The sequence below is a fragment of the Furipterus horrens genome, unplaced genomic scaffold, assembly GCF_987537825.1.
Source record: "Furipterus horrens unplaced genomic scaffold, mFurHor1.1.pri manual_scaffold_15, whole genome shotgun sequence".
In the NCBI taxonomy this organism is placed as follows: Eukaryota; Metazoa; Chordata; class Mammalia; order Chiroptera; family Furipteridae; genus Furipterus; species Furipterus horrens.
In genome coordinates, this window is record NW_028327185.1 from 26,757,688 (window position 1) to 26,783,277 (window position 25,590).

At 47.0% G+C, this 25,590-nt stretch overlaps 1 protein-coding gene across 1 annotated transcript in view; it reads left to right on the plus strand.

Annotated features, from left to right (window-relative positions):
• The first annotated feature begins 250 nt into the window (after positions 1 to 250).
• LOC149992561 (uncharacterized) overlaps positions 251 to 25,590 on the plus strand; it is a 60,805-nt gene continuing 35,465 nt past the window's right edge. The window contains exons 1-2 of the mRNA XM_090263298.1: positions 251 to 373; positions 669 to 817. Of these exons, the coding sequence (XP_090119424.1) occupies positions 251 to 373; positions 669 to 817 (272 nt within the window). The remainder of the gene's footprint in view (positions 374 to 668; positions 818 to 25,590) is intronic.

The window sequence follows — 25,590 nt, forward strand, 5'->3', positions numbered from 1 at the left end:
TAGATATATGTCCTGACATGGAAAGCTGTTCAAGACTTTGCTAAGGGAGTAAAAGCAGCGCGCAGAGCAAGCCTTATGTGCAGCATGCTCCTGTGTGCGCCCCACGCGCGCCCTGCAACAAAGTCCTCACTTCCAGGGGAACAGACGTCCCTCTGCCCCGGCAGCCAGGGCAGCCCTGCCCAGACCGGACGTCCTCAGCTCACCGTCCTCACTGTCCTCCCTGTTCAGAATCAGCCTCAGGGCCCCCTCGATGCCCCCGGCTGCGGTCACTCCCTCACCCTGTCACCCCAAATGTACCTTTGCCATCCACCCTGGAGCCAAGCGCACCTTCCTCGCCTGCGTGGAGTTTACAGCGTCCTTGGGGAGTCAGAGGGTGAGCAATCGCCACACGATTAGGGGAAGCATAGCTTCTCCTTAAGGTGATCTGTGCTGTGAAGAAGGAAGAGGAAACAGGAGGTGACACGGGACCCAGGGGCAGGTGATGGTCAGGGGGTCCCTACAGAGAAGGAGGCACGGGGGCGGAGCCTGGCGGAGGAGAGGGAGCAGACAGGGACTCCAGGCGGGCAGCAGCCAGGGCGAGGACCCTGCAGGGGCTCAGGAGCACGTGGGCCAGGGACAAGCCAGATAAGGGACGGCAAGGCCATCGCCAGGGCCTGGCTTTGGTCTAGGGTGAAGCCGGGCCGCCTGAGGACCTGCAGCAGAAGGGCCAGGCTGCCTTAGAAAGGTGGCTGTGTAAGGAGAGGTTGGTGCGCAGGGGACGCGCCCAGCGAGAGCTGGATGCAGCGTGGGACGGGAGGGCGGCCAGCGCAGGGGACAAGTGAGCAGAGTCCCGGCGCGGGCGGCAGAGCGCCCTCTGGCGTGGAGGGGGCTGAGCCCCAGGAAGCGCAGGGGGGCCCCGAGCGCTCAGGTGGGGATGGCTGAGGAGGTTGTGCTGGATGGAAGGATTGGGAGCTCTGCTCCGGACACTGAGCTGGAAATGGCTCCTGGACGTCCCGGCAGTGACATCAGAGACTGGCGTGGGCAGAGGTGCGTGTGCCTTGTTGAGAGACCGCGTGTAAAACCAGGGAGAGGGCGGAGGACCGGAGACCGAGCCCTGCAGGTGAGGAAGGACCCTGAGGAGGTGGAGCGCGGGCAGTGCAGAGGCGGGACACTGGGCTGGCCTGGCGTCCCCTGAGCACACGTGGATGGGCATTGAAGGGGCCCGTGGTCCTGGTCACATGGCCGGTGGGCCAGTGCCCAGAGGGTCACCCCCGGGACTCAGCCTCCCGTCAGCGCTGAGCGGGCGGTCAGCTGCCTCTGGGAGAACATGTTGTGGGGAGTTCCATCCTGCGAGAACCCCATTGCCAACCAGCCCGCCTCTTCCCCCAACAGACAAGAACCGAGTCTTCAAGCAGCTCAGGGACTCAGCCGAGCCCAAGAGCAGAGCCCGAGCTCAGGCCCAGGCCTCTGGCCACGACGTCGCGGCTTTGACACCCCCCCCACCGCCCCACCCCCGTTCACGGCCAGACTGTCGAAAGGTGTGGGCCCTGGGCTTCCCCTAGGTCTCCCGGTCTCCCGTGGAGCGTCTGTCACCTGCTGGATCCCTGAGGGCCTGGGGGCCATTTTGGACTCCAACTCAGACTCCTTTCTTCCCAAGACCTTGGGGCCCTCGACCCCTCGCTGACCCCGTCTCCTTCTTTGCCCCGAGGAGTGACAACACTGCCCCGCAGCCTCGGCCCAGGACGCGCGGAGCTGGCCTTCCCCGCCCTGCGGCAACGCGAGGATTCCAGCCGTCTCCCCCCACCCCCGCCCCCCGCGCCTGCCTTCCCTGCGTTCCCTCCACGTCCTCCTCACAGAGGCAGCGGCCGCCTCATCGTTTCTGACTCACAGCGGCCCCCCCCGCCCCCACCCCCGGTGGCTCCGTGGACGGATCATCTTGTGAACGATCAATGTTTGGTGACAACCCAGAGGCGCAGCGGCCGGGTCTGAGACTCATCCCTCAACGAGAACCCAGGACATGACCTTAAATAAGTGCACGGCTTTAGAGAAGGACAAATATTAAGTAAATCTTGTCTGTAATGGCCATCAGGTAATGTTCGTGAAGATTAGCTGCAGGAGCCTGGGAATCTCAGGACGCATAAATAACCCTGCCTTTGACGGGCGGCGCATATACATTTTGTTTAAGAGCCGAGTGTCAGAATTCATTTCTGGGGACGTTCCCGGGGACGTGCATGCCGCCCGCCGCTGCCTGTGTGGTAAATTCGGGACGTGAAACGCACACTGTGTCTGAATTTTCACACCCTCATCCAGGTATCCGAGACGGGGAGGCCCCACTTGAACCCGGTGCCACAGCCCCTTTTGGGGGAGCAAGCCTATCGCCACGTCCCCTCTCCTGGAGCCTGACTGTGAAGCAGAAAGTGCGTCGGGACAGACACAGGAGGGGACAGACGGTGGAGAGGACTCAGCGCGGCCTCGGCGTGGATGGCAGCACCGGTGGGCGTCCGGAGCGGTGCCCGCCAGGAGAAGCAGGTGCCGCCCGGGGACGGGGTCCTGCGAGCGTCTTTCAGCCGCCACGGGACCAGGCACGGAGGCTCATGTCCTGGGAGACGCGACGTGTGAGTCATCTCACCCTCGCCCCTCGCACCGGCAAGTCCAGACTTGACTCGAAGTGCCCAGGAATTAAAATCATTCTCCACTTAAAAGTTTGGGGAGTTTTTCCTTCTTCTTTGTTCTAAGGCTCTGGAATCTCTAACATCTGCCCCCGAAGCCTTGACTGAGGTGCAGAAGGACGGAGGGGTCCGCAGGAGGGCTTTGGGGGCCCCCTCCTGGGCAACGGGGCGCTCCCACTTCGCACACGGGGGTCTCTAAGAGGGGCTCACGTGGGGCTTAAACCTCGTCCCAAGCTAAACCCATTGCGGGCTGGCTGGCTGCGTTGGGGGCTTTCTTCACTCGCCTCCTTTCCTTTGCTTTTTTCAGTCCTGAGGTACTTTTTATATACATTTATCCATCACCCACCCGCTTACTAATCCAGCGCGTCTCCGCACTCTTACTAATGACATCAGCGCAGTTCGTACGCATCAAGCTCTGGGAGCCGACCAGCCGCTGCTCTGGCAGCTCAGTGCGGGCGACGATCTTAAGTCAGCTCCCCAGGCTCAAATGTGGGTGTCCAGTTCCCATTGTCTGGACGAGAAAACCGAGGGCCACACCTGCCCAGGGCCGGCGTGTCCCTTCCAGAAACAAGGCTGTGAAGCGAGTAGGCTGCATGTGTGTCAGGATCCTGCGTGCTGCTGAGGCAGGCTGGGCAGGGGCGCACACCCAGTCACTGCCTGCCATCTGGGAGCCCTTCTGTTTGGCCCCAGCAAGTGTGAGTGTGTTCCCCTTCTGCAGGTCCCCACACACAGAGATGCTCTGACCGTCAGCTCTCCTCTCCTGCCCTCCACCTCCTCACCTGGCTCCCGTTCACAGCCACCATTAAAATTGCATCCCCTGTGGTGAAGAGCCTTTCCTAAAATTCATGATGTCACCTCCACCTGCCACCACCTCACAGGCTTCAATAAGAATGAACGATAGAAAGTATTTCCCAAAGCTCCATTCTGGAAAGACACTTCCAAATTCTTGACTAAAATTGGAGCCACACTTCTATCACTACTGTGTTTTGGTTTACCATGTGAGCATGACCAAGCGCAGCTGCTAGGGTCAGAAACTCTTGTTTCTTTCATAGGAAATGGGAAAGAAAGGGCCAGGCACCGTACAGAGTTTATTCTGTGGGGACGTCTGTGAACCTCAAGACAAAAGCCATAGGTTGAGTCGAAGGCAGACAAACTCTTCTCAAGCAACACAAAAGTAAGGGCAGAATTGGGCTTTGTCGAAACTGGAGGCCCTACAGTTTCGGGGTGTGGGGGCTGTGCAAGAAGAAGGGCCCGTGTCTACATATTGAAAAGGAAAGGAAATCACAGCAAATTACATATTTTTAAAACCTGACTAATAGCACACACATCACAATATCCAAAAACAAGGTTTTGAAAGAATGCCAGACACTCCTCGAACATTCCTTTTCCTGCAATTTCTTGGCCTCGTATCTTTGCCTCTTCATGTGACAACTTGTGCATCATTTTGGGTGATGAAACTGAAAAGTAATTCAGCCTTTCCTTCGTCTGTTCTTATAGATTTGTTTTCACTATGAACAGTTCAAAGTGGGTTCTGGCAGCTTCATATCCTGTTACTGGTCTAAATTCTTAACCATTCCTAGAAGGCATTCGTACCCCAGGAGTGGTACCGTCACCACCCACTAAAGGAGGCACCCCTTGTTTGTGCCCCCACCAGTTCCAGCGCTCTGCCCCTGGGTCCCCAAGTGCCTGCTGCCTGCTGACGCCGCCCACTGGGCAGGGGAATGATGGACGGAGGATGTGGGCGGGGCAAGCGGTCCTGCCAGGGCTTTGCCGGACACCCACAGGCCTGAGTGCTGACATCAAAGCCATGGGCTTCACGGTGAAGCTCTGCAAGAACTAGGAGGTGGGGGCAGCAGAGAAAGGTGGGGGGTGGCAGCAGGAGCCCAGGAAGGTCGTACCTGGGAGCTTATGAAGGAGAAGCTGGGACATGCACCTTGTCTATTAAGTGCATGGAAGCACAGGGGAGAAGTTGTGGGGAGGCCCCGGTGCATCAGCAGGGCACGTCCCATCAGAGGGGTGAGGAGTGAGGAGGAAGAGAGCAGGTGGAAGGCGGAGCAGGAAGCAGAGGCACCTGGGAGGAGCAGGAAGGGGCTTATTAGTTGACCTTTGGCTTCACTGAGAGTGGAGACTATGGCTGTGAATGAGGAAGATGATGGAGGGGGTGATGGTGCAGAGGACTCCGGCAGAGACCCAGCAACAAGGACGAGCCAGAGTAGGACCTGGGGATGGCGGAGAAAGAAGGAAGTGAGGAGCTCACCACTCAGGCTGCCCCTCTGAGACAGAGGTGGCTTCTGGCCTGTGACAGCAGATCACACACTTCTGAGGCAGAGCCCTAACTGCACCCCCTTTAATCCCATGCAGGAAACTAGAGGCATGGAGGCCACAGCAGATCCTGTCACCTCTCTCACTGACAGCAGGGTGCTGCCACTCCAAGTATGGCGCTGGGTGCGCTCACCCTCATCACCACCATAGAGCAGGCCCCGCGTTGCGCACATTGCAGAGAACGATGTGAGCCCTGTGGGCCATGGTCACAGCCCTCTCTTCACTCCCCGTCACGAGGATATGAGAACCAGCACTTGGGTCCCAAGGCAAACTTCCTCTCCTTCCTGCCACTGCACCCTTCACGGAGCCTGTCGTCTGTGGGGTCGGTCCAAAGCCAGAAAAAAAGACAATCTGGCTCTGAATATGGGCCAAGGGTGTACGTGCTCCCCAGATAAGATTTCCAGGGTGCTCTTGCTCCTGTCTGCGCCTGAGATATTTTTATTTGGCTCTTGACAAACCCCACTGTCCCACTAAGACAGAAGCAAAGCTGTGCAAAAACATCCCCAAAGCCGTCAATGGACCACGTCCTGACGCACAAGCCCACCCTCGCCCCAGCCGCACGCCCCGGACAGCTCAGGACACTGCCGTCCCACTCTGCACCCCTGGCCCTAACTGCAGCGACTACTAGTAAGATTGAGATGCTAATCTCTGCTTCATCTCCAGTCCTCAGCTGGGCACTTGGGGCACAAAGCCTTGGCAAAAATGACCTTTGCCTGCTGCCCTTTGGAGGTGCTGACAGGTGAAGCTCTTTGATCCCATGCCCGACCACAGTGGTAAAACCGAGCCCATCCCAGGGGGCTCAGGTAGGTTCTGCCCCTTTGAAACTGGGCCTTTCTATAATCCAGCAAGTAAATCATAGCAAGACCTGCGGCCCCAGGATTAGTTCTCAGCAAAGCGCTCCCCGGTCCCTCCTGGCCCAGGCCTGTCCCTGCATGAAGAGCTCCGCCAGAGTGGGGATCCCATGAGTCGTGGCCAGTGTGCCCTGTAGGAGAGGTAGAAATAGCAGGGTGAGATGGTTGGCAGGGTTCACAACTGATTCATGTGACCGGAAAAGCAGAAAATGCACCCGGTGTCAACCGTGTCTCAGACCCCAGCCTGGCATGATGGTGGCTGTGGCGCAACATCTTGACTCAAGCTTCTGCTGCTGGCACAGGGGACAGCTGCTCAGAGGACAAATACCTGCTCCTGCTACCAGAGTTTTGTAGCCATTGCTCACTGCATAATAAACCTGCAGACCACGTCTGACCCAGTTCAGGGTCAGCTGAAGTCCTTACTTGCCTTAAAGAAAGCTTTCACTTGGAGCTGCACGCTTTGGCCTCAGAGCTGGAGCTGAGAGCAGTCACTGAAAGATGCTGTTCTGCCCCCTTGCTTGCAGGACCCTCCTCTCCCCGTAGTCCTGGCTGCTGGGGCAGGATGTAGCTCAGCCGCGGCAGCTCCATGCACTGGCTCCCTGCCAGCCACACTCTTGGCCGCAGCTCCCACCGTGTCTCATTTGCTGTGGGTCTAAGTTTACACTGTCAGGCTGCAGGCTCCTGTGGTCCCATTCATGCTCCTAGGTCCATCCACAGAGATGACCAGTCTGCCGCCGCGTCCCGCCCATGGTGACTTCTTGGAGTAGCCCGTTTGGGATACAGGTGCGCGAGGCTAGCAGGTCTGAGGGCACGGTACTCCAGGGGAGGGTGCAGGTGGGCGGCACCCATGAGGAGCACAGTGACAGAGCACACGATAAGCTACAGCTAAGCCCAAAGACAATGAGTGAAAACCTACAAACAATACATTTGTAGTAAGCTACCAGGATATAAAATCAATATAGAAAAACCCATAGTTTCAGAAGATATAATGGAAGAAACTACCCCCTTTAATGGGCCTAAAACAATGATGAGGTAGTACCTAGGAATAAACTGAACATCTGTAGGAGAAACATTTGGGAATACCCTCCAAAGTTCATATCAGAAAAATAGGATCATGGTAGAGACTTATGATGTCATTCATTAGGAAGGGTCAACTTCTGGAATGTCCATTTCCACAACTTATTTTATAAATTAATGCAACTTCAATAAAAATAAAAGTCCATGTTTTCCTGGATCTCTCTGTTTTAATTCTTTTATTGTGGGGCAAGGACTAGTAGACAATCTGACTCTAAAGTTCAAATAGAAAAAGAAACAAGAATAGACAACATCCTCTAAAGAAAGAGTTAAGAGAGGGAGGCAGCCCCATGACATCATGGTCCTAGTTCAAACACTGCTGTGCCGGCTCATGAATAGACACGAAGAACAGCAGACAAACAGGAAGTACAGGAAACAAAATATGGGGGACATTAACATATAATAAAGGTGACGTATCAACTGAGTAGTAAAAAAGTGACTGTGATAAATGACATTTAGGACAACTCAGTATCTAGCAAAATAAAATTTTAAAGTTGCACCCATATCTCACTCTGTTCAACAAAATCAATTCCAAATAAGTCAATTTTTTAAGTGTTAAAAGTAAAATCATAAAAGCACTAACAGAAACCATGAGCAAATTCATTTACAACTTTGTAGTCAATAGAAGACTTTTAATTAAAACTGAAAACCCAAATGCAGTAAAAGGATTCATAGATTAAACTGCATAACAATAAAACTTCTGCATGAAAAGCGTGCCACCAGCATGTTTATAAGTCAAGATAGACAATAAAAAGTATATATAGACTTCCATAGACAGACCACAGTATGGTGAATACCAGAGAGAAAAGGGATCGGGGAGGTAGGACAAGGGACAAGGTAAAGCTGAGGGAGGGAGACCCAGCTGGGTGTGGCGAACACAAAATGCTGTACTCAGATGATGCATTGTGGAATTGTACCGCTGAAACCTATATACTTTTATTAACATATGCCACCCCAATAAATTCAATAAAATTACAGTTTATCACCTATTACAACCTGTACCCTTAATATACAGAGCTCCTAGAAATCAATAAAAAAGACAAACATCAGCAGCCCGATAGCTAAATGGGCTACCACTTTCACTAGCTAGTCCAATGAAGAGAAAATACGTTAATGATGCTCAACCTTATTACGAATAGAAAAACTTTTAGATTGGTGAAAGCCAAACATTTGTATAACAGTTCATGAGACTGGAGATAGAGGCATTTTTATATTAATATAATAGGTGAGTAAATTTTGTAATGCATTTGGAGAATAATTTGGAAACAGCTATAAAATGACAAAGGCCCATAGTTTTGGAACAATTTTACTCCTAGGAATCGATACAAAATACATGTGTTAAATTTCATTGATCAAGGCTTTTAGTGCAGCATTATTTGTTATAACAAAGGGTTTGAAACGGTAACTGTTCATCAATAGAAAACACTCATATAATGAAATACTAGGCACCTTTGAAAAGTGGAAAAGTATTCCATGTACTACTATGGAGGACGTTCCAATATATACCATTAAACAAAAGTGCCAGGTAGAGTACAGTACATACAATATCCTATGACTTGTGTAAAAACAGAGAAAGTGCAAGTGAGTCCCCATACTTCCATTTCTTTATATATACACACATTAGGAAACTCAGGGTACACAAGAAATCAATCCCTAGGAATTATCCTGAACACATATAAAGAGCTCCAAGAAATCAATAAGAAAAGAATTTCTTACACAGAGGACTACAAACTGAGCAGACAGGAGGAGGGATGAAAGCAGACTTTACAATGAATGCATTTTCAGGTGTTTTATTTCTGAGTCATGGGAATCATTACACATTCAACAATTTCAACTTAATTTTTTAGAAGACAAATTTATTTCTTAATTTAAGTAACATTTTCTTTTACTTTAGGGCCTCAAATTAAAATATTACTATTTTCCAAATACGCAGACTGACAAGGATTTCAGACTATTTTAGAATTATAGATGAAAATAACGTAAATACGTGATTTGTATTTACTAACAGGTTAAGTCAACAGAGAACAGCCTTTGCAAACACTACAAAGTAGACTTCCTCGCAATGTGGTTTTGTTTTCTTTTTCTCTCCACCTCACTAATAATGGACTAGCAAAAGGACTTCACCAGCTAGTGCCTCGGGACCCAGTGTTTGATCACATCCTGCAGAGCCTAGACAACTTCATCCATCATCGCTGTAAGACCAAAGGCCCGTTCAGCAGGCGAAAGGAGCTGGGCATCTCCGGTCACTACTTCCAGCTCCCAGCCCAGGCGCGGTTCACTGAGAACGCACAGGGACGCACAGACTCAGCGCGTGGACTCTGACAAACCGACCCTCTGCCACGGACAAGGTGGGGGACAGCAGGCAGACGTCTGCCCGGTGGGAGAGTTTACGCCCTCTGCCTGCTGTCCCTTTGGCCTCAGCAGAGTTGCTCTGACCCAGACATTAGCAGCCCACCCGGTCCTTTCTGGGGGCCAGTGAGTGGCCAGCCAGTAAAAGATGAGAGCTACTCAGGAAACAGCAGGTGTGGGAACTCTGTGCTCATCTCAGGAATCTGACACTCCAACCCTGCAGGGCTGAGCAAGGATAGTCACCGGCCTGCCACACTCTGCCCGTGTCCCTGTCACTTAAGACTTCTCCATCCTCACGTTCACCTTCAGGCCTCAGCATCCAGGTCAGGAGCCTTGCCGACCATACAGCCAACGTGACCACTTGGTCTCGTGGACCAGAGCCGAGTCCCTGCTGAAAATCCTACCTGCCCGGCTTGAGCTCTGAGCTCTGACCCGTGTTAAGTCCTGATGGCCATGAAGGACAGCCACACGTGGGGTTGGAGGGAGCAACAGTTGTGATAAGGTCAAATCACCTCCATAAGGCATCGGCGTGTGCAGGAACCACCTGCTCTGGTCACGACGACAACGCTGCTCCTTTTGCCCCCTAGGCCTGTTTCCATGTCTTGCCTTCTGCCTGCGTGGGTTCTGCTGGAACCCGCAGTGTCTCCGATCCTTGTCCCTTAATTTGGGAATAGCTCTGGCCCTGGGCTGCCCGCCAACCTCTCTAAGTACCCTGCCTTGGCCCGCTTTATGCCCCCCCACTCTGCCCTCTGTCCCCTGGGCCTCTCTGTAAAACCTTGTGGTCCCATCATCCCCCAACACACACACACACACACACACGGAATAGCACAGACTCAACTGTCCCTTCCCACTGATTCAGCGACAGTTGGACAATCCACATGCACCTGGACCCGGAGACACTGTGGGCCCTTGGGGGGAGATGGTAGGTGAAGGGTGCAGCACATACCCGGGGCTGAAAGTGCTCCCCTTTTTGCGAGGGTGTAACTCACATCTCAGCAGATGCTCCCAGCACGCAGCCAGGCCAGTGAGTGACCTCTGCTGCATCACTAAGGCAACCAGGCCTCCCATCCGGTAAGTTCTAAAACACATGTGGGTGGGGTGGGGAGAGAGTTCTGATGGCCACGAGGAGACCCTGGGGCGAGGCGGAGGAGGAGATTCTGGCTGTTTCCTGAAGTCTGGACCCTCCGACCTGGGAGAACTGCCAGCAGCTCCTACTGACCCTCTTCTTGATAGAAGAGCGAGAGTTAATTCTTAAGGCAGCCAGGGAAAATGTCAGGAGTCAGGCTATAGGGACAGAACAGGAAAGGGGGGCAGCCCTGAGGGAAGTAGTACCTGCTGGGCCACCCAAATGAAACTCCAACACCGCGCCTAGGATGATGGCCCTTAAAGCTTACCATCAGGGCTTACTTCAAGGAATGATCAAGGCAGCTAAAAAGTCCACTAACTTAAATAAGGTTTCAGAAGTTATTCAGGGCCACACCGAGAGCCCCACTGCCTTCCTTGAGCGCCAGCTAAAGGCATATTCCATGTACACCCCTTTTGATCCTGATGTAGAGGCATCAGCTATTCCCTGTAGAAAGTTGCAGAAGTTTGCTAAATACGTAAACACGTAGGGGCTTCAGATGTTCTTTGTAAGATGTAGCAGGGACTTGCTAAAAAGCCTTGGAGAGAGGAATGTAGGGAGGAGTAGCAATTGGTGATTTACAAGCTAAAAGCACCACAGCCTCTATCACCTTCCATTTGCTTGTGTCTTGTTTGTAACTGTTGTGAAAAGTTATATTTTACAGAATATCCAGCCCTTTGAAGATAAATTGCTTCACAGAGAATCACTCCCTGGCTGAAGAGTTATGCTGCTGGAGATAACTTTATGGCCCTGTGAACTTTTAGCCCTGTGGAACCTCTGGCCCTGAGAACTTTATTTCTGTTTGACACTCCTGCAGCCCTGTCCTGCCACCCCCCTCCCCAATGAGTTGCATCTCACTAAAGAAAGCCAAATCCTATATAAACCCTTGCCCGAAACCCCAGTCCCCCGTCGGTGCACTATTGAGACAGGGTCTCCGCCCGACAGCCGGCCTAATAAAACTTTGCTTGCTTTAATGCGCTGCTCCGGAATGCTCAGTCTCGCCTATGCAGCCACAACACTGAGGCTCCAGAGAGTGCCCGTGCCCTCAATCTGGCTTTTGTCACTCAGGCGGCATCTGACATTCGGAGGAAGTTACAAAAATTAGAGGGAGCCAGAGGCATGTGTTTAAGCCAGCTCTTAGAAACTGCTACCACAGTATACTTAAACAGAGATGAGGCCGATAAAAGAACATAACTTAAAAAAAAAAGCAGCAGGCTAAAGTGTTAGCCACTGCCCTAAAAACAAACAAACAAACAAAATAAAAAACCACCTCCTTTAAACCAGGTCCAGAATCTAGCAAGAAGTTCCGCAAGAACGGAGAGGGAAAGCCAGGGAAAGAACTAACTTCAGACCAATGTGCATACTGCAAAGAAAAGGGAACGACTTTTAAGATGACTTTCCATGACTATGGCTAGTAAAGTGTCTCAGTTATGCAAATGGTTTTGGTTCTTCCAAGGCCCCAAGAAGATGGGAGGAGTTTTAACCATGAAATGGTGCAGAGGAAAAAGTGGTCCCAAAGCTTTTTCCTAAAAGTAAAACACCAGGAGAAATTGCAGAGCATCCTTTTTGTGAAGCTCAGACGGTCAATTTAGGAAGAGCTACTACCACCCACTCATTTCTTCTCATTCCAGATTGTCCATTTCCTTTGCACGGGTGAGATGTCCTCAGAAATCTTGGAGCTCAAATCTCCTCCCCAGAGGCTGCAGAGCTTCAAGTAAACCCTCCAATGATTTTGTCTGTCTCCCTTCCCTTAGAAGAGCAGTATCAATTGCTCGAGTCTCCTCAACAAGACTCTGAGCCTCTTCCCATGGATTTTCAGGCGGAGTTTCCCAAACTATGGGCAGAAGACAATCCCCCGGGTTTGGCAAGCCATATACCTCCTGTGGTAGTCTTGCTACTCAGCGATACGAGCCCTGTCAGCACCAAGCAGTACCCTATTTCCCGGGAAGCCTGTAAAGGCACTAAGCCCCGCACAGACCGACTGCTACGGGAAGGCATAGGAAGGGGATGTCAGTCAGCATGGAACACTCCTTTCTTACCGGTCCGGAAACCTGGGACCAATGATTACCTGCCGGTTCAGGACCTGAGGGGGGTAAATGCCATAACAGAGACTATTCACCCAATGGTGCCAAATCCTTACACTCTCCTGGGTCTCCTGCCACCTAATAGACACTGGTATACAACATTAGACCTAAAAGATGCTTTTTCTGCAGTCCTTTGCTTCAGCAGTCACAAGACATTTTTGCTTTGGAGTGGGAGGATCCAGAGACAAGCAGAAAGCAACAACTTACTTGGCTGCCTCAAGGGTTCAAAAAAGCCCCACTATTTTCGGAGAGGCCCTAGCACAGGACCTTAGCCCCTTCTCAATAAAAAATCATCATCTAACGCTCCTCCAATATGTAGACGATCTCCTCTAGCAGCCAAGACTAAGGAGGACTGTCTAATGGGCACTTCCACCCTCCTCCCTCTGCTTGAGGGAAAAGGCTATGGAGTCTCCCACAGGAAGGCACAAATTTGCACCCAAAAAGTTAAGTTTCTAGGGTTCATTTTGTCAAAAGGGACCCGGAGACTGTCAGCCGAGCGAAAGGAGGTAATCCCCAGGCTTCCCACCCCGAGATCTAAGAAGGACCTCTCTGACTTTCTAGGGACGGCGTGACTTTGTCGCCTTTGGATCCCCAACTTTGCTGAATCGCACGGCCCCTCTATGAGGCTACCCGAGACCCCAATGCCCCGTTAATCTGGGGAGAAGAACAGAAAAGGGCGTTTCAAAAACTAAAAGAGGAACTCACCCAGGCTCCGGCCCTTGCCCTGCCAGATGTCACCAAGCCTTTCAGCCTTTTTGTCCATGAGAAAAAAGGAGGAGCCAGCGGAGTCCTGACTGAAGCCCTTGGACCTTGGCGAAGGCCAGTAGCATAACATTCATAAAAAATATAAATATAAATATAAATATAAATACATACATATATATATATATATATATATATATATATATATATAAATAATAAAAGAAGACTCGTCCCAGTGTCCCAAGGGTGGCCTGCCTGTCTCAGAGCTGTTGCCACTACGGCCCTCCTAGTCAGGAGGCTGACAAGCTCACTCTAGGACAGGACCTTTCTGTTAACGTACCACACTTAGCTAAGGCCCTCCTAAGGCACGGGAGGGAAATGGCTCCCTGGTAGCAGCCTCACCCACTAACAAGCAACTCTCCTTGAGGACCCCCAGATCCGCCTGCGGCCATCCGGGCTTTAAACCCAGCTTCGCTCCTACCCAGTGTGTAGCCGCAGCGCAACTGCTGCACACAGAACTTCCACTTATAGTCCAAAGGAGTCATTGTAGTATCCTCATAAAGTACAATAAAGTGATAACAGAAAATGATTCTAAACGATTACTAATCCTCTTTTCATCAAACACTCAAGACTCTCACTGGATTGTTGTTGCAGCTCCCACAGCAAATACACTCTTTTACCAGCACATGCACATAACCAGCGAATTCGCCCACTGCTTGGGAGCAGGGCCGCTAAGCCATCAGGCCTTAGAAAAAAGACACCTGAGTAACGGGCACGTTGCACAGGACCCAAGCTGGAGTCAGAGCTCAGCCAATGTCTGCTGTGCAGACGACGAGGTGCAGACAGGCTTGGCAGGCGCAGAAGCACTCTCTTTGAGCCTATCACAGGCCAAATTTAATGCCACTTGGAAGATGACCAAATCGCATGCATAAATGCTAGAATATTATATTGGAAAATGCCTAATACTTTACCAATGCAGGCTCCAAGCAAAAGAGGAAGTTGATTGATTTCATCATCCTTCCAGTGTTCTGCCAATATCTAAAATACCAAAAGTAAACAAATTGGTTCATTGGTACACACACATACTAAACTTTCAGAGACGAAGTATATAGTACCTTTGGTATGAATTGTTAAAATGTGCCCTAGACATGGCGACTTACGTTTAAGAAGTCGCTTTTCACTGGAGAAGCCCAATCAACACAGTTGTCCCTCAGCCTCAACCCAACTGTAAGATCCTAGAGCACAAGACCAGGTCTTATACAACACTGGACCCCCGGCAGCAGCGTGGCCCGTGGCACACAACAAGGGAACAGTACGAGGGAACTGAATGACTGGCCCCTGCTCCCCCGAGGTGACTCTCTACCCTGTCCCCTACCAACAGATAACAGTTCTGCAGGCTGGCCCTTGGTCTAACTTATTGTCCCCTACGTAGCCTACTGGACCAGCCAGGACCCCACTGCTAATTAAGAAATAAAATCCAACCTCACATCAATATTAGCTGCTGCAATACAGAAACTGGCAGTCATGAGCAGTCCCTGGGGGCCTGCATCAGTGACAAACCCACCTGTCACCCGCTAGAAGCAGAACCCTGCACCGCTGTGTGTGCACGTGCGTGCACTCCGACACTCTAGGGCACCTCAGTGTCTCGCCCAGAGCAGACTTAAACCTGAATTCATCCTCAGAAATGACCTCCTGCCTTGAAAAGGTTACTTCACATGCCTGGGCCTCAATTTTAACTGTAAAATGGTGAAAAATATCATCGCCTTCTAGCACTGAAATCACCAGAGGTGATATTCTAAAAGCATCTACACAGAGTACTAAACAGTAGATACAGCTAAAGCTGATGCTAGATGGTTCATGTGTAATTGCCTGAAAAAGAAAAACAAATACAAATCCTTACTGTGGGGCCCCTCCATAGAATCCCATCTACAGCCAATGAGGTCCTTGGGATTCGTTACTTTTTGTGGCCAGAATGGTCTTTACAAGGTCGAAGATGGTTTTACTGCACACGTGGGAGCCACAGAGGCCGTTTTATTACACAGGGCTGCCCGCGCTGCGCCTTGTACCACACGGATGACACTCCTTGGGGGCATGAAGGCCACCCCCGGGATGAGCACGAAGTGACCTCGGGCCACCCCGCAGGTCCGGCTCTGGGCGCACTGCCCTGGGTCCCCGTAAAGACCAGTCTGTCCCTGCATCCCACAGCCGGCGCCCCGCCCCCGTGGGGCCCTCACAGGAGCCCTTACACCGGGGATCCCACGAGGAAAGGGCAGGACACGGTCAGGGACACACTGGGGCTGTGGGTCTGGGCTCAGGGCGGCCGCGGCCCATCTCCCTCCGCTGCGGCTCCAGGAAGCGTCACCCGGCACCTGGGGCCCCGAGGCTGCCCTCCCGCGGGACCGCAGAGGCTCCTGCGCCAGAAGACGCCCCGCGGGCACGCGAGTGAGTGCACGAGCGCCCAGCGGCCACACGCGCGTACCTTCCGGCTCCCGGCCCCGCGCCCGAGGGGACGCTCCCGGCCCCGCCCCTCCGGCCGGCGCCTCCGCGACACCGAGGGTTCCCGAGAGCTCGCTAAGTAAGCGTCCGGGTGACCGCGCGGGTGAGTCATTCCTACCCTGCACGTAACTGGTGGTCCCCACGTTCGTGAGCACAGGAAAAGTGAGGACACGCACAACCTAATCAATATAAGCATCTTTTCATTTTATTTTTACTGCACTACTTTAAAGCTGTACCTCAATCCTCATCTGTACAGTTAACTAATTCCCCACAGGAGAACCTCTTGGTGGGACTCTCAGTCACTTTCCTGGATGTTATTGTCAAGACGCTACCAAAACTGCATTAGATTAGCTGTTCCTTTAATAGCTGAAGAAAATGGTTGAGATGAATTTGTAGTTGGAATGACATACTTAAGTGCCCCTTGTGTCTCTCTGGTCCTTTCCCTTTCTCTTCAATTCTGTGGGCATTTTTTCCCCATTAATTAAAATTTTGCTTCACAAGCAACCAATCCCTATGGCCTGCAACAAAATATCCCAGATCTTAAATAGATGACCAAAAATTTAAACTTGATTAATCACACTATTGTTCATTTATTTGAAAATCTTAAATACTATAAACAGCATTTAGTGATACATTAATATAAAGGCATCTCATGACTAAACAAAGTTTGTTCCGGGATTATAATTAGGCTCCATGTAAGAAAATCCATGTTAATAGGTTAAATAATTAAACTTAGGTTGTTTTAGGGGAGGCAAAATGTTGATTATATTTACGAACTATTTCTAACATTCAGAAGTAAGGACAAAGATTCTTTCTCTGGCCAATATCGTATGTAAGAAGGAAATAGTAGAAATGTGGGAGTTTTGCATATTAGCAGCTCTTTTAAGTGTCATTTTTAAACCATACCAGCATGCCCTACCCCAAGGGAATCACTGCAACCAGAAACCACTGTTAATGATACAATGTAGTTGTATCTCTAAAGTATATTGTGGTGCAAAAGGAGGTAACTACCCTAGAGGGAAGCATTCTAATAATAATAATAATAATAATAATAATAATAATAATAATAATAATAACTAGTCTTGTTTTAAAATGTAAACATAAAGCACTCTGACAGATGATGAATGCAGCAGGTTTATTTCTGATGAAGAACTTCAACTAGAAGCCAACATAAAATAACCAACTCCTACAAGAAACTACTGAAAGTCAAAATGGATGAAGCAATTGCTTCCATTGGTTGGATGCAGGCAAGACAGGCTACTTATATCTGAGGGAGGGGAAACAGGGAAGGTGAGCCCCAAGGTTCCCCCTGACCGACTGAAGGATTCCAGCCCGCATCTTATGCTGAGGTCTCCCTTAGTTGTGACATATTTGAGACCCAGGGCAGGCCAACGTGACGTGAGTACGCAGGCACAATCTGAGAGAGGAGAGAGCTGTCCAAATGGCTGCAGATACTTGCAGAGGATTTTCCTCAAGTCTCCAGCATAGTGCATGAGTGTGTCTGGAAAGGAAACCACATGTGGCCCAAAGAAAGGACCCCCTAAAGGAGCAGGTAGAGAAAACCTTTGACTCACAGAAACTCATGTGTGTTCCCACCAGAAAGAGTGGGAACCAAGTAAATCATAGGCGAAGTGCTAAGATGTGCACTGTCTCAGTAGCGGGCATTAAAAAAATAGCCCTAGAGTTATGATGTCTTTAGTCTGGCTCTTCAAAGCTTAAAAGCAAGCCTCAGGAAGGCGAAATGTTTCCAAATTACTGCATCCTTGAAGAACAATCAAGAATACTTACAGGAGTATAAAAATATACAGCAAATAAGAATGTGAAATTCAGTGTCTCGTGTCTAACTAAATATTAGCAAACCTACAAAAAAGCAAGAAAATGCAACCCAAAATGAGGACAAGAATCAATCAGTATATGCACCCAGAAATGATACAAGATAGAATTACTACCAACAAACACTAAAGTAGTTATTATAAAACAATTATTGTATACATTAGTTTTTATTAAATTAAACCACCTATATAAGGCTAAAACATTATTACAACCTATATGTTCAAGCATGCAAGAAAATACTGAGAACGTTAAATTAAAATCAAACTGCTGCAGATGAAAAATATGATTGTAGAGATGTAAAATAATTGAATGGAATTAACAGCAAAACACTTTGACACTGCAGAACAAAGAATTAGTGACTTTTGAAACAGCAATTGTAAGAAATCCAGAAAAATATTAGGAGGCATCAATGAGCTATGGGAAAATTTCAGGCAAAAATTTTATTCTTATTTTCTGAGTGTCCAAGTGAAGAGAGGAGAAGGGGACTTCTAATTTGAAGAATTCCTGGGTGAGAAATGTCCAAATGTGATGAAAACTATAAACTGACATTCCAAGAAGCTCAATGAAATTCAAGCAAAAGAAACACATTTATGCTGAGACATATAATAGTCACAACGCCTAAAATCAGTGGTTTAAAAACTTTAAAAGCAACAAGTAGAAAATCTTAAGTACAGAAGAACAGAAATGAAGTGACAACAGACTTCTCATCAGAAAAAATATATGCAAGGCAGAAGACAGCAAGGTGTCATCTTTAAATTTCTGAAAGACAGTTTAAAGTGTCTTTAAAGGTAGAAGAACCACCAATCTAGAATTCTATACCAAGTGAAAATATTCTTCAAAAACAAAGGCAAAAGTTTGGCACACGTATGAAAGGTTAAAGAATTCATCATCAGCAGACCTATATTAGCAGAAATGTTGAAGGAAGTCCTTCACGCAAATGGAAATGATACAAGGTGTAAATATAGACAAAGCAGTAGAAAGCACTGGGAGTGGTGCATATGTTGATAAATGTATAAATTTTCCTTATTTTTAACTTTATTTCAATATAAATGACTGCATCCACCAAAGCAATGATATATTATTGATTTTGTAACACAAAGGCCAGAGATGTGGGAGGAGGAGGAGGGAGCACATTGTTGTAGAGCTCTTATGGTTTCTCTGAGGTGGTATAATATGACTTGAAGATAATAAGCTATAGACAGGCACTAGATGTTCACAAACCTCCACAGGAAAACAATAAAGCCAATGGTAACGAATGACATAAGTGGAATCATTAAAAATAGTTAATTGAAATGAAAGCATAAAAAATACAGGGGCCAAGGAACAGATGAGATGAATAGGAAACAAAAAATATGAATTTAAACAAATTATGTTAACCACATTAAATGTTGTAAACATCTGAATTAAAATTCAGAAATTGTTGGATTGGTTACAAAAGCAAGATGGAAAAATATACTGTCTTCAAGGAACAGGTTAAAATGAAAAGGATGGAAAAGGTATACCAGGGGAACACTAATCAAAAGAAACCTGAAGTGACTATAGTGATATTAGAAACAGCACATTTCTCAATAAAGAATATTATGAGAGAAAAAGGGGGTGATTTCATAATATTAGGAGGTCAGTTCATCAGAAAAACAAAACAACCCTAAATGTTGATGCACCTAAAGCCAGAGCTTTGAAATACAGAAAGCAAAAGTTCTTATATTCCTCACTGAAATAGACATCCATAATTAAAGTTGTAAATTTAAACACACATCTTTATCTCAATAATTAATAGAAAAGCAGACAAAAAAACTAGTAAAAATTTAAAAGACCAACAATACTATACTTCAACTTGAACTACTGGATATGTATAGAATACTCCCTGCAGCTGCAGTCAAATAAACGTTTTTTAGAAGTGCACATTGAACATTACTATGGTACAGCATGTCTTGGGACATAAAACAACTTCACACAACTTTAAATAGATTCACATTATACAACGTATATTCTCTTGTCACAATGGAATAAATTAGAAGTCAATATCGGAAAAATATATGGAACATTGCAAATTGTCTGAAAACGACACACTTCTAAGTAACCCATGGTTAAGAGAAGAAAACCAAAAAAATATTTAAACTGAACAAAAATTAAAATAAATACTTTTGAAATTGCAGGATGTAGCTAAAGCAATATATGGGAAAATTTACACTCTGAGTACCTATATTAGAAAAATTTCAAATCAATATTTTAACCTTCAGCTGAAATAGGAAAAAAAGCAAAATTGGACAATGACCCCCCCAATACAGGGTGACAATGTTTCTTTATTCGTGTGCTTGTAAAGCTAGGAACTTTTAGCTGCCAGATACTGAGTTTAGTATGGGCCTTCCCAATGTGGAAAAGAATAAAAATTGAAAGTGAGTTTTGGTAAAAAATAAATCAAATTAAACTCAAAGTAAGCAAAAGAAGGGAGGTATTAAAAACAAGAGTGGAAGTTAATTAAATAGTAAACTGAAGAAGATTAGAGAAAATTAATGAAACCGAAGATCATATTTTGGAAGGAATAATATTGATAATCTTCCAGCCCAGAGGTTGGCAAACACATCCTGTGGGTCATATCTGGCTCATAGTCTCTTTTTGTACAGTTTGTGAGCTAAGAATAGTGTGTGTCATTTTTAAGGGATGTTTTAAAAGGATGGTGGGAGATGGGGGAAGAAGGGAAAGAAAGGGGGGGAGGAAGAGGAGGAGATGTGACAACGACCACATTGAGCCAAGAGGCTTAAAATGTTTTAAAATTAGAAAAAGTTTGTCAATCTTTGCTCAAGCCAGACTAATCATGAAAAGAAAAAAAGGAAAAATTATTAATATTGATATTAATACCAGGAATGAAAAGGAGGAGTCACTACAGATCCAAGAAATATTAAAGGAATCAGAAGAAAATACTAGAAACAACTATAGTCATACATTCATCAACTTGGATAAAATGCACAAATGTCTTGAAAGTCACTTATGGGCTGAATTGTGGGCCCCTAGAATTTGTGTGTTGAAACCCTAACCCTCAGCACCTCGGATTGTGAGTGTCTGTGGGTGGAGACAACGAGGTAGTCTGTCAGGGTGTGCCCTCATCCCATCTGCCTTGAGTCCTCACAAGGAGAGAGGATCAGGACACAGACACACAAGGGCCAAACCTGCACAACAGGATTATTTTCCTCAACTTCTATGCAAAGAGGCAGCAGGAGGGCAGCCATCTGAAAGAGAGGGGCCTCCAAAGAAACCAACCCTGTTAGCATCTTGATCTTAGACGTCCAGCCTCCAAAATTGGAGCAAATTGTCTGTTGTTGAAGGCCCTTCATCTGTGGCATTTTGTTAGAGTAGCTCTAGGCAAACTAATACACAGAGAGAAACTATCATAGGAATAATCAATACTTTGAATGGTCCCTATATTTATTAAAGAAAATGCATCTATACATTAAATCCATCCCATAAAAAGAACTCCAGGCCTAGGTGGTTTTTCTGGTGAGTTTCTACCAAAGGTGTTCTGGGAAATGGAAAAGGAGGGAATTCTGCCAAATTTATCCTATGAGGCCAGCGTTACCCTGGTGTCAAACCCAGAGTAATAGTCCAATAAGGACCAATAATTTTTATGAACACAGATGCAGATTTTTGAACAAAAATATAGCAAATTAAATCCTACAGTACAGAAGAAGAATAAAATCTAGGTGCAACACAGCACCGGAGCATCTAAATATATATAAACTAAATATTAGCAGACCTAAAGAGAAGAATAGTCAGCAATATAATAATAGTAGGGGATTTTAATACCTGTACTTACATCAATGGATAGATTATCCAAACAGAAAATCAATAAGGAAATATCAGTCTCAAATGACACAGTAGAGTATTTGGGTTTAAGAGCTATGTACACCCCATCCCCCAAACAGCAGGATACACAATTCCTCTCAAATGCACCTGCAACATTCACCAGGATAAGTCATATGTTAAGCCACAAAACAAGTCATAAAAATTTAAGAAAATTGAAATCATGCAAAGCATCATTCATAATGCAATGGTATGAAACTAGAAATCAATGACAAAAAGACAAATATTCATAAATATGTCGAGACTGAACAACATGCTACTGTACAGCCAAAGGGTGAACAAAGAAATCAAAAGAGAAATGAAAAATTCCTTGACACAAATGAAAATAGAAATACAACACACGACAACTTATGGGATGCAGCCAGAACAGTCTGAGAGGGAACTGCCTAGCGATAAATGCCTGCCTCAAGAAACAGGAAAAATCTCAACCTAACTTTACAAGGAACAAGGGAAAGAAGAATAAGTGAAGCTCAACAGTAGCAGAAGGAAGAAAATAAGATCTGAGCAGAAAAAATGAAATAGATACTAAAAAGACAATAGAAGAGATCAATGAATCTAAGAGCTGGTTCTTTGAAAAGATAACCCAAATTGATTACTCTTTCCCTAGATTCACCACAAAGAGAGGTTCCAAATAAAATTAGAAATGAAAGAGGAGATATTACAACTGATACTACAGAAATACAAAGGATCACACGAACAATTAATACACCAACACTTTGGACAACCTAGAAGAAACGAGTAAATTCTTAGGAGCGTGCAGCTTTCTAAGACAGAATCATGAAGATACAGAAAATCTGAAAAGACCACCTATTCGTAAGGAAATTGAACTGTTATCAAAAACCTCCCAACAAATGGAAGTTTGGAACAAGAGAGCTTCACAGGTGAATTCCACCAAACATTTAAAGAACTAATACCTATCTTTCTCAAACTCTTCCAAGAAAATACCAGAGAAAGGAAGACTTCCAAACTCATTTTCAAGGCCATTATTACCCTGATACTAAAACCGGACAAGAACATCACAAAAAAAGAAAATTACAGGCCAATATCCCCAATGAATACAAAAGTGCTCAGAAAGTATTAGCAGACTGGATTCAGCAGTACATGAAAGGGTCACACATCATGATCGGGTGGGGTTTATGCCATAATAGACAGACATGCTTCCAAATATTGCATATCATCTTGGAGTGAAAAATAGGGAAGAACTGTAGGCGTGGAGGAGATGTCACTGGGTCTTGCAGCCAGAATAATGAGGAAAGGGAGCACGTGAGACGTTTACAGTCTCCAAATCCGATGACTGGCAAAGAAGAGGAAGGGTCGGTAAGGGGCCAGTTAGGGCAGAACAGTTAGTCACAGGGGCAGCCGTGGGCCGTCAACAAAAAGTGACGCACCAGGAGGAGAATTGTGTGTGTGTGTGTGTGTGTGTGAGTGTGTGTGTGTGTGCGCGCATTTATATATCATATATGTATCATATAGAAGTTATTTAGAGGGACTTATGCTTTAATACATATATAATTATCTTATATAAAAGGACTACAAGTTCCATTAGTTGTATTTTTGTTCATTGTTAATAATTTTTAAGCAAGTAGGGAAAATGACATTATTCTTACAATGAATGCTATTTAAGTTTCTCATGACAGACACAGAATCTCTGTCAATAAGTTCGTTTTAAAGCATGGCCCATGTAGTACTCATGTAGTTCTCATGGGTATGTTAAAATTTTGTTTCAGACCGCCTTTCCTCATCTCCTCACATCACCCATTAACCCCTGTTAGAGAAAATCCGTAGTCCATTGTGAAAAGCTAAATGCCAAAGCCTGCTAGAAATATTAAATGTGCATTATTCTCAAGTGAAAGAGGACAAGTAAATATAACCATTACTAAAAATACTCTAAACACACACCGAGATAATGTGATTGGCCAAATATTTTTTTTGGAGGATGTGGAAAGTTTTTCTTAGTTTTTATCTAGAGGGAGGAGCACCAACACTTAATGGGGAAAAGTCAACCTAGGGCACAGATGAGTAAAAACAACCCATATCTTCCCCAGTCAGCTAGAGAAGAAAGTGTGTGTGAGAACAAGGGTTGATGACTTGGTGTAGGTGAGTGATAAAGAAATTTCTACACAGGGTGAAAGTCCAGAAAGGAGAAAGTTGTCGACTTCAGGAACTCTCAGGAAATGCACTCAGAGGCAGACAAAAGCCTTTCTTCAGGTTTGGAGAGGCAGGGGCTGACCCAGGCAGTGGAAGTGGAGGCAGATGCTTAGGTATGGTTCTTCAGAACAGTCGGGGGCCACGCTGGCCCCGATACACTGGCTGAGGAGAAAGCACCTGGTAAGGCCACTCACATTGTTCTCAGCCCGCTCTTCCCAAACTAACTCTCACATTGCCCTTTCTCTGTATGTCTCTTCCTCCTGGGCCTAATAATCTTCTGCCTTGGAACAGATTTCTAGAGTTATTTAGATTTCTGATCGCCTATCCCAGAGAGCCCAGACACAGGATTCCCGTCAACTTCATTTTGACAATTTTTTTGCTTTTATTTATTTATACTTTTTCCCACCTGCATCCACACTGCTTTGTACCACAGTTCACTTTGAAACCTTGGGACCAGTTCATTCTGCTCTGCTGTGCTTCCCCATCGTACTGGACACCTTGCAAATCGCAGGCTCCTTTGTGTATCCATTCTCTCCTCTGCCCTCACCTGCAGTTGCGTCTGGGCTTCCTCACCTGGACTGACAGTTCCCACTGCTCCTCTTCTGTGCAAGGTTTTCCGTCTACCCTTTGGGACATTTACCAAAGCCACTGCACCTACTTCTTAATTCCTATCACAGAATACCCTCAGCCTCTTTGCCTTTCTGAAGGCTGGTCCTCCTGGCTTAGTTCCAACAGCCCTCCGGATGCTGCTAATTTTGCTACATTGCAGGGGTAGAGAACTGATCAGCATCAGTCTCAAGTTCCTAAACTTCCAATCAATTTCTCTCTCTAGTAAAAGGACTCTTCATGGGAGGTCAGTCCGCACAGCAGTCCTTCTTCCTTCCACCATCATCTCCATAACCCACTAGCCTCCTTCTCACTCCGGCAACCACGACAATTTCGGCCCCTGGCATCCCTGGCGCTGTCTTGCATGTCTTCAATGTCAATATTCATAACCCTAGACTCACAGCACATCCAGGGACTTTCTTCTCTCCACTTTGGCAATGGGTAAATCCTAGCAATTGTCACCGAAATAAACCTCCTCCTCCATGTCTACAGCTTCCTCCCCTCCAACCCCTCGCTGACGTATTCCACTGTCCTGGCTCCCACCTCACAGATCCTGCTGGCTGCTCAAGCCTTCCACTTCCTTCTTGTTTCTCAGCCCCTTACTACCTTCATTTCCTACCTCATGCAGCTAATTCTTGTCTTCAGCATTTTCTTAATTTTTTTCTAACACAGGTCTGTATCCACGACTTCCTATTTCAAGCCCCAGCTCAAGAACGTCTTCCTGCCCTGACCACCGGGACTGCCGTGAGAACTGCTGAAAAGGGGTGGACTCATTACACTGGGGTAAAGGACCCCTAGAAGAAAAGGCAGAGGCTGAGTGGGAAGTAAGCTCGGAGCAGGGGAGGGACCCTGTGAAGTTAACTCTCAGGATAAAGTCATGTCCCCCAGGTGAGGGTGTGGGCCCTTTATAATGCTCTGCTGGATAACAGTCTCCTTCCAGGGCACTCTGGGTTGGATCAGGCCAATGACTGAAATTATTAATATAACTGAAAGTACAAATCCCCAAACCCTGAAGTTTGATGCATGCCAAGTTTTGCTTGTAGAGACCATACTTATCAATGCTGGTTGTCGTCTCAGGAAAAATATCTCTGTCCCTATCTAGAAAACAATGGAATTCTTACATATTTAGGGAACGGCTCTTTTCCTACCTGGGATGATACCTGGTGGACAACAAAACCGGTGGGCAAACGACCACTCCCCCTGAGCCAGTAAAACTGCTCCTGCCTAAAATAACTTTAGGCAAAGGAGCTCCTCCCCCAAACTGCCAGCCTCTCCAGTGCAACCCTCTTCTTCTGACACTGAACCAGCCACAGACCTTAAGTCAGGAACCCCATGTGGCTACCAGAGTTTACGGCCTAGGAGCTGATGTATCTGGCATAGATCCAGTCGGGTGGGTAGGTCTTCACTTAGTGACAACTCCTCCTTCCCTAGAAAATCTAACTTCTCCCACCCAGACCTCAGAAACACCCCAGAAAAGACCCCAGAATGATCCAGCC